At 39.7% G+C, this 9,577-nt stretch overlaps 1 protein-coding gene across 3 annotated transcripts in view; it reads left to right on the top strand.

The window, feature by feature from the left end:
• The window catches only part of LOC110301892 (F-box/WD repeat-containing protein 15-like), a 36,719-nt gene extending 33,247 nt beyond the window's left edge, over positions 1 to 3,472 (top strand). For 2 of the 3 annotated variants that reach the window (XM_021172598.1, XM_021172597.1), the window contains one exon: positions 2,979 to 3,084. In XM_021172598.1, the coding sequence (XP_021028257.1) occupies positions 2,979 to 3,084 (106 nt within the window). Of the gene's footprint in view, positions 1 to 2,978 lie in introns of all 3 variants that reach the window. The other variant, XM_021172596.1, reaches the window with a different exon arrangement.
• Positions 3,473 to 9,577: the final 6,105 nt, after the last annotated feature.

The following is a 9,577-nucleotide window of genomic DNA, read 5'->3' as shown; positions in this document are numbered from 1 at the left end:
ACATCCTCGCCAGCATCTGCTGTCACCTGAATTTTTGATCTTAGCCATTCTGACTGGTGTGAGATGGAATCTCAGGGTTGTTTTGATTTACATTTCTCTGATGATTAAGGATGTTGAACATTTTTTAAGGTGTTTCTCAGCCATTCGGTATTCCTCAGGTGAGAATTCTTTGTTGAGCCCCATTTTTTAATGGGGTTATTTGATTTTCTGGAGTCCACCTTCTTGAGTTCTTTATATATATTGGATATTAGTCCTCTATCTGATACAGGATTTCTCTGTGTAAACTCTGCATCTTGGAAATAGGCTGGCCTTTATCTCCACCTGGATATCTACCTGTCTCTGCCTCCAGAGTGCTGGGACTAAAGGTGTTTGCCCAGAGTCCCTTTTTAAAAAAGGTCAACAGCACATGAAAATTTACCATTATTATTTATATTATGTGTATGACTTGAAGATATTTCTCCCTCTGAACATAGTGGATCAGAGCTATAATTCCAGCATGCAGGAAACTAAGGCAGGAGAATTATCTCAAGTTTGAGGGTAGCCTATGCTACTTTCAAATTTAATGCTAATCTGGGCTATGAAATTGAAACCGTATTTCAATTTTTTCTCCACACTCTGTTGGCATTATCTTCATCCACTTGTTTGTTTGTTTGTTGTTTTTGGTGTTGTTGTTGTTTGGTACATTTTGGTGTGTTGTTTGTTTCTGTCACTATGCTGTGGAGAGACTTTGTAGTTTGATTCAGTCCCATTTGTAAATTCTTGTTTTGGTTGCTGGTACCTGGGAATCCCTAGTCAAGAACTCCTGCCTAGATGGAGTCATGGAGCTTTTTCTACAGATTCTCTCTTAGTGATTTTCCAGTCTAAAATCTAGTGTTTTCTTCAATGTGTTATGAGTTGATTATTGAATTATTGAGTGGTGGGAAGCATAAGAATGTGTTGGCTTTTCAATGGTACTAACATCATCAATTGCAGACCCTATTCCTTATCCTTAAAAAAAAAATCAACAAACCATAAAAGTTCAGGTTCTTCTCTGAGGTTCTGATGCGTGTGTTTGAAGGCAGCATCATTCCTTCTGTTTTGATCACAACAGCTTGCTGTGACATATTTTAAAATCTGATACTGTGATAGCTTCAGTTTTGTTATTTTGCTCAAGAAGGCCTTGGCTATGCAAAGTGTATGTGTGTGTGTGAGCATATACATGTATGTTGTTTTGAGACATCTTGTACACCCCAAGTCTGGCCTCAAGCTTGCTATGTAGTTAAGGCTAGCCTAAAAGTTTATGCATCCAGGGCTTGCCTTTAATCCTGAACTTTTCCCCTTTCACTCAGTCTCAGGTTTTTAAATTGGTATTAGTTTCTTCTCCTTCAGGATTTGGAAAGGGCTCTACAATGTCCTCTGGCTTCTATGATGTGCTGAAACATCCCCTGTCATTGGGGTCTTTCAGTCTATAGATGATCAGGTGGAATGTCCCTCTGATTTCACATTTCTTCTTTAATTATTAGAAACTTTTTCTTGTTGAATCTAGTGTAAATGGTTGGAACTTAATGTATTTGGTCTTGACCTGCTTTTGACTCTCTGTCGACTTACTAGTTTGGGGAAGGTACTTTGTCTTTCTGTCCTGGGGGAGTGAATCCTCGGTCTTCCACATGTAAAGGATAAACTCTGATAAAGAACTTTACCCCAAAATTTAAGGGAGTTTTGCTGTGTCTGCCACATGCCAGGTAGAGAGAGGTAGGGGTGCCATTTATACCATCTCAGTTCAAAGCAGAATAGGGGTGTGGATGTCAGGTTTGGCTAGAGTCTGCAAGGCCATGGGCAGAGGCTGTGTCATTGCCCAGGGCAGGCCTTACACTTATGAGCTCCTGAGTGATCTATTAGAGGTTTATCTCAGTAGTGAAGAACAGAATGACTGACATGAGCCCCAACTTCTCACGGCCCTACTGCAGAGGGGATGCTCTGCTATATTCACTCTGAGTGGACCAAGTTTAGCAAAGGGAACAGAATTCAGTTTTGAAATAAATTTATGAATTAAATATTTGGGTTTTTCTGAGACAGGTCACTCTATGTAGCCTAGACTAACCTCAAACTCCCTCAAACTCTATCCATTCCCTGGCCTTAGCTCCTAAGTTGAAGTGACTTATAGGTCTGTGGCTTTACTCCTGGCTGCTCTCTCTGGTCTTAAGCTAGGTAATGTACTGAACAACTGAGAATTGAGAAATGGGGCAGAGGTCTATTGCAGAAGGCTGGCATTGGAACTCATGCTATGGATGACAGTAGTCCTTTGCCAATGTGTGCGTTTACTCAAAATTAACCTGAGATAGCTCAGCGGTTAAGGCAATTGCCACCAAGCCTGACAAGTTCAGTCTTTGGAACATGCTTAGTGAAAGGAGAGAACTGATTCCCACAAGCTATTATCTAATAACTCAGTTCATAGGAGCATACACATGCATTTGTGAACACACACACGTACAAGCCACATACCCATGTATGCAGGCATACAGGCACACATGTGTGTAGTCACATATGCACGCAGAGGCATGCACACATAGGCACATACCAACTCAGGTAGGTACACACAGGCACACACATATTCAAGCACACACACACACACATACACACACACACACACACACACACACGGACACCTACACACATGACAACTAAGTACATTTTTGATTATTCTATGTATATGAGTACACTACAGATGTCTTCAGACACACCAGAAAAGGGCATCAGATGCCATTACACCTGGTTTTGAGCCAATATGTGGTTGCTGGGATATGAACTAGGGATCTCTGGAAGAGCAGTCAGTGCTAGAAAACACTGAGCCATCTCTCCAGCCCCAAACAAAAAAAGTATTTAAAAGTTTTAAACAGACTCAGGACTGTGATGAAAATACAGTCCTTTAATTTTCAGTTCATAAACCTCACTCCCATTTGACTATTGACTTCTTGGTTCCCCCCCCCCCCCATTTGCAGCTTCATTAACAAAGCACTATGTGACGATGTGAGCATAATTGGAGTCATGACAAACAGTCCTGCCCCCTGCTATCTGATGGCATATACCTTGAACATCTGCTCTTGAAAACTGAGTGATTGTGTGTCATCTTACTCAATGATAATAAAGGTCTATTTGCAAGCAAAGGCTGGTATTTCAGTGTTGCTAATCCTTGAAGTGGCCAAATTTGGTGGTACACACCTTTAATCCTGACAGAGGGAGTCAGAGGCAGATGGAAGATCTGAGTTCTGAGACAAGCCTGGTCTACAGAGCTAGTTCCATGCTAGCCAGTTTCCTTCAAGAGAACCTATCTCTGAAACAAAACTTATGGCTAGATGTACAAACCATTTGGCTATGAAATCTGTCATTTCATTGCTATAGGGTTGACTCAGATGACCAGGACATGTGGACAGTATGGCATTGTGGTCTTCCCTCTATAAAGTGGAGCTTCAGAATTAAACTTGGAGACTTGATCAGAACCTTGTCTTGGCTTCATCCTTCTCTCAGACCCCGTCCATTTTCATTTCCAGCTCCCCTGTCAAGTAATCCCAGTTTTTTATGGCCACTGGATGGCTACCTTATTTCTACAAATTTGGAGAACTTACTAGAAATCAGACCCCAGACCCTCAGAAAATTTATTCTACTGGAGATAAATGGAAGGGACTGTGTTCACTGAGAAGGATGAGGGTGATGTTTGGCTCTGAGACAGAACAAAACTAGAAATGACTTTCTAGAATGTTCAAGTGGTGGCACAGCCCACTCTTTACACTGGGCTTCCTTTCATTTCAGGTCCTAGCATGATATGAGGTATCACAGATTAATTTCAGGATGGTTTTATTAACAAGATAACTTTGAAACAAGATTTTAAAAATAGAAGCTGTCCAAATCATACAGCTCAGTTGGTGAAGGAGCTTTAGGCAAGCCCGATGTCTGGCTTGTTCACTCTGTGGAACCCATGCAGCAGAAAGAGATTTAATTCCCCAAGTTGGTCTCTGAACTCCACATGCATGCTATGGCATGAGTGTGAGCACTTGCACACTCTTACTACATGTGTACACATGTGTGCGCCCACATACTCGAACATAGGGTGATCTTCGCATCTATGTAGACTAACATGGGACGCAATTCAGTTCACTTCTGATCTGTCCTCACTAGCCAAGGCCTGACTCACATTTTTCCTCAGTCACAGAAGCGTTGTCAGTAGGCATCTTTCAGTGGCAATTAATCAAACCTCCCCCAGCCCTGTGAGGGTAGTATAAGACAAGTGAACAACACTAATGGGTATCAGGCAGTTGTAGCTGCTTGATAAAAGGAGGGATGAGGAGACGTCCCATTTTCTGTTTCCCAGAATATTCTGGGCCTTCAAAGTGTTACTCATAGAGCAAACTGTTGATCGTAGGGAACTAATCAAAGTCATACCATTTATTAGGACTCTTCATCCAGATTCCATTGGTTTGATGACATTGTAAGCAGCCTAGGGAGCAGTGGAGAGATGGCTCAGTGGCTAACAGCATTTGCAGATCTACAGAGGACCCACCTTACTTCCTAGAACCCATCTGTCACTCTGGATGTAAGAGATCCAAGATCCTCTTCTGGTCCTCTGTTACAAGGCTTGCACATGGTGCACATATGTAAATCTAGACAGAACACACATATGTTTTGCTTTGAAAAACTTCAAACCACATATACATACAATTTTTACTTTCATTTATTTTTCATGAAATTAATTTTAAATAATATCAAGTCATTTAAAGTTATTAATCTGAGTACACTTACACGTGAATGTGCACATGGAGGCCTGAGATCTGTGTTCATATTTCCTTCTTTTGCTCTACATTTTAAAAATCAGTTATTACGCTTATTTGGGGGAAAGGGGGGTTACAATACACATGCAGAAGTTGGAAGACAACTTGCAGGACTAAGTTCTCTCTTCACACCCGTGTGTTGCAGAGCTCAAACTCAGGCCACGAGGTTTGCTGGGAAGAGCTTTGACTGACAGAGCGTTTGCTAGCCCACCATCTTTTTTTGAGACAGATTATCTCACTAAACTTAGAGTTGACCCTTTCCACTAGGCTGACTTCCAGCATTGGAGTTACAGCTATAACATGCTGTACCTGACTATTCCAACACTACTGGGGATCAGAACTTAGACACTCAAACTTCAAGCAGCCAAAACTTTACTCACGATGAACCATCCCCCAAGACCCAGACTTGATTAATATATTCTATCTAGTAAAAAATTCAAAGGAAAAGCCATCTTAAATCACCACCCATAGATTTGTGTCAAAAACATTTTGGGACAAATCTATATCTGCTCCCAACACAATGAAGACTGAACTGTAGTCCTCTTTCCCTAGGCAAGAATTTCCTTCTGTTATTTCAGTTACTCATGGAAAACCATCTGAAAATATTAAATAGATAATTCTGGAAATCGACTGAGGATATATATATATATATATATATATATATATATTCCCTAGGATGCCCAAAATGCTGTGTTTGGTCCATGAATACACAACTAGTCACAATATAAGTTTTACTATTTTGATGCTTGAACCTCCAGTTTTAAAGGATCCAATCCAATGCCATGTTCTGGATTCTGTGGGTACAGCGTGCATGTAGTGCACAGACATGCAAGCAGGCAAAAACACTCATATATAAAACAAAAATACATTTTTAACCTGGGGGCATTGTGGTGACACTTTTCATTCTAGCATTCAGGAGGTAGTGGCAGGGGGATCTGAGTTCAAGGCCATTCTGGTCCACATAGTATGTTTCTAGAACAGCCAGAGTTATGTAGCAGGTTTGTCTCAAAAACAGAATGGGAAGTAGAGGTAGGAGCATGGCTGGTCTGCACAGTGAGTTCCAGGACAAAACCCTATCCAAAAATGCCAAAATGAACAAATAAAACTAGTAACTTTTCTCATTGCTGTGACAGATTCTGATAAAATCAACTTAAGTGATCATTTATTTGGACTTACTGGTGTAAGTGGAGACAGTTCATCTCAATGGAGTCCCCAAGGTGTGTCTCCTGGGGATCAGTCAGGCTGACCTTGAACATTAGCATCCACCCACATCACTCTGAGCAGTGTAAAGAAATCCTCCCCTTTCCCATCCAGGGCATGGATCACCGCTTTGTCCAACAAGTGCCCTGTCTATACACCACCCATTCATTAGTGTCTTAGTGGCTGCCTGCCTTCTAGGACAAACTGTCACAGTGTATCAGTCAGTGTGAATGAACACCACTGGTTCATGTCCTGGTGAGTGCAAAACAAAACAAAAGGGCATGCAAGAGAAGTGCCCTAATCAAAGAAAGGGACTGGGAGGATGTATTCTGAGATTCTGTACACATTCATATGGGAAGGCACTTAAGGGTCAGGCACTTCTTGAGCATGCTCAATTTGAAGTCCCACTCCAGGAGTCACAGACTGCAGACATGGTTCTGTAATCCTGGGTAAGATCCAGGAACACACACATTCAAAGGGCATAAAGTGAGACAAAAAAATACTTCTGCTTACTTTTTTTTGTGGTTTTTCTGAATCACAAAAGAAAATTTGAAGGCACCTGAAAATGCCTGCCTTGCCTTGTGGCTAAAAGCAGGGTTACTGGTGGGCAGCTCCCATTGCATGACTAACAAGCCCAGAACCTTATTTCACTTGGATGGTTTACCTGGATTTTTGTTGTTGTTGTTTTGTTTGTTTGGTTTGATTGACTTTGAGGATAGTGTGGTAGGAGTGTTCACATAAGATAGAGCTCATTGTGTAGTCAATTCATTGATGAGCACAAGAGTTCTCCTACTTGGGTCTCTTGAATACTGAGGTTATAGCCAAGAGACAACATGACCAGACTATTTTTTTTAGATTTATTTATTCATTTTAAATAAACTTCCTTAACATAAAGAGATTCCCATAAACATACAAGAAGACTACAGAACTCCAAATAGACTGGACCAGAAAAGAAATTCCTCCCAACACATAATAATCAGAATAACAAATGCACTAGATAAGAATAGAATGTTAAAAGTAGTCAGGGAAAAAGGTCAAGTAACATATAAAGGCAGACCTATTAGAATTACACCAGACTTCTCACCGGAGACTATGAAAACCAGAAGATCCTGGAGAGATGTTATATAGACCCTAAGAGAACGCAAATGCCAGCCCAGGCTACTATACCCAGCCAAACTCTCAATTACCATGGATGGAGAAACCAAAGTATTCCATGACAAAACCAAATTCACACAATTATCCCCCCATGAATCAAGCCCTTCAAAGGATAATAAAGGGAAAACTCCAACACAAGGAGGGAATCTATGCCCTAGAAAAAGCAAGAAAGTAATCCTTCAACAATCCTAAAAGAAGATAGCCACAAGAACAGAATCCCAACTCTAACAACAAAAAATAACAGGAAACAATAATTACTTTCCTTAATATCTCCTAATGTCAATGGACTCTATTCACCAATAAAAAGACATAGACTAACACACTGGCTACATAATCAGGACCCAACTTTTTGTTGCATACAGGAAACCCACCTCAGGGACAAACACAGACACTACTTCAGAGTAAAGGGCTGGAAAACAATTTTCCAAGCCAATGGTCTGAAGAAACAAGCTTGAGTAGCCATTCTAATATTGAGTAAAATCAACTTCCAACCCAAAGTTATCAAAGAAGACAAGGAGGGGCACTTCATACTCATCAAAGGTAAAATCTACCAAAATGAACTCTGAATTCTGAACATCTATGCTCCAAATGCAAGGGCATCCACATTCATTAGAGAAACTTTATTAAAGCTCAAAGCACACATTGCACCACACCCAATAATAGTGAGATTTCTCAACATCCCAGTCTCATCTATGGACAGATCCTGGAAACAGAAACTAAACAGGGACACAGTGAAACTAACAGACATTATGAACCAAATGGATTTAACAGATATCAACAGAACATTTTATCCTAAAACAAAAGATATACCTTCTTCTCAGCACCTCATGGTATCTTCTATAAAATTGACCATATAGTTGGTCACAAAACAAGCCTCAACAGATACAAAAATATTGAAATAATCCCATGCATCTTATATCACCACGGACTAAGGCTGATCTTCAATAACAACATAAATAATAGAAAGCCCACATACACATGGAAGCTGAACAACACTCTACTCAATGATAACTTGGTTCAAGGAAGAAATAAAGAAAGAAATTAAAGACTTTTTAGAGTTCAATGAAAATGAAGCTACAACATACCCAAACTTATGGGACACAATGAAAGCAGTCCTAAGAGGAAAGCTCATAGCTCTGAGTGCCTCCAAACAGAAACTGGAGAAAGCATATACAAGCAGTTTGACAGAGCACCTGAAAGCTCTAAAACAGAAGGAAGCAAATGCACCCAAGAGAAGTAGATGGCAGGAAATAATCAAACTCAGGGCTGAAATCAACCAAGTGGAAACAAAAAGACCTATACAAAGAATCAACCAAACCAGGAGCTGGATCTTTGAGAAAATCATGAAGATAAGTGAACCATTAGCCAAACTAACTAGAAGGCAAAGGGACAATATCCAAATCAACAAAATCAGAAATGAAAAGGGAGACATAACAACAGAATCTGAGGAAATCGAATACATCATCAGATCCTACTACAAAAGGCTATACTCAACAAAACTGGAAAACCTGGATGAAATGGACAATTTTCTAGACAAATACCAGGTACCAAAATTAAATCAGGATCAGATTAATAATCTAAATAGTTGTATATCTCCTAAAGACATAGAAGCAGTCATTAATAGTCTCCCAACCAAAAAAAGCCCCGGACCAAATGATTTTAGTACAGAATTCCATCAGACCATCAAAGAAGACCTAATTCCAATTCTCCTCAAACTATTCCACAAAATAGAAACAGAAGGTACTCTACTCATTTAATTCTATGAAGCCACAATTACTCTGATACCTAAACCATACAAAGATCCAACAAGGAAATAGAACTTCAGACCAATTTCCCTTATGAATATCGATGCAAAAATACTCAATAAAATTTTCACAAACTGAATCCAAGAACAAATCAAAACGACCATCCATCATGATTAAGTAGGCTTCATCACAGTGATGCAGGGATGTTTTAATATATGAAAATCCATCAACATAATCCACTATATAAACAAACTCAAAGACAAAAATCACATGATCATCTCATTAGACACTTAGAAAGCATTTGACAAAATCCAACACCCATTCATGATACAAATCTTGGAAAAATCAGGAATTCAAGGTCCATATATATATATATAATAAAAGCAATATACAGCAAACCAGTAGCCAACATCAAACTAAATGGAGAGGAACTTGAAGCAATACTATTAAAATCAGGGACCAGACAAGGCTGCCCACTTTCTCCCTACCTACTCAATATTGTAGTTGAATTCCTAACCATAGCAATTAGACAACAAAAGGATCAAGGGGATAGAAATTGGAAATGAAGAAGTCAAAATATCACTATTTGCAGATGATATATTAGTATATATAAGTGACTCTAAAAATTCTACCAGAGAACTCCTAAACCTGATAAACAGCTTCAGTGAAGTAGCT

This window comes from Mus caroli, chromosome 9 (assembly GCF_900094665.2).
Source record: "Mus caroli chromosome 9, CAROLI_EIJ_v1.1, whole genome shotgun sequence".
Taxonomy (NCBI): Eukaryota; Metazoa; Chordata; class Mammalia; order Rodentia; family Muridae; genus Mus; species Mus caroli.
The sequence above is the reverse complement of the archived record's forward strand: the minus strand, read 5'-3'. Positions and strand labels throughout refer to the sequence as shown.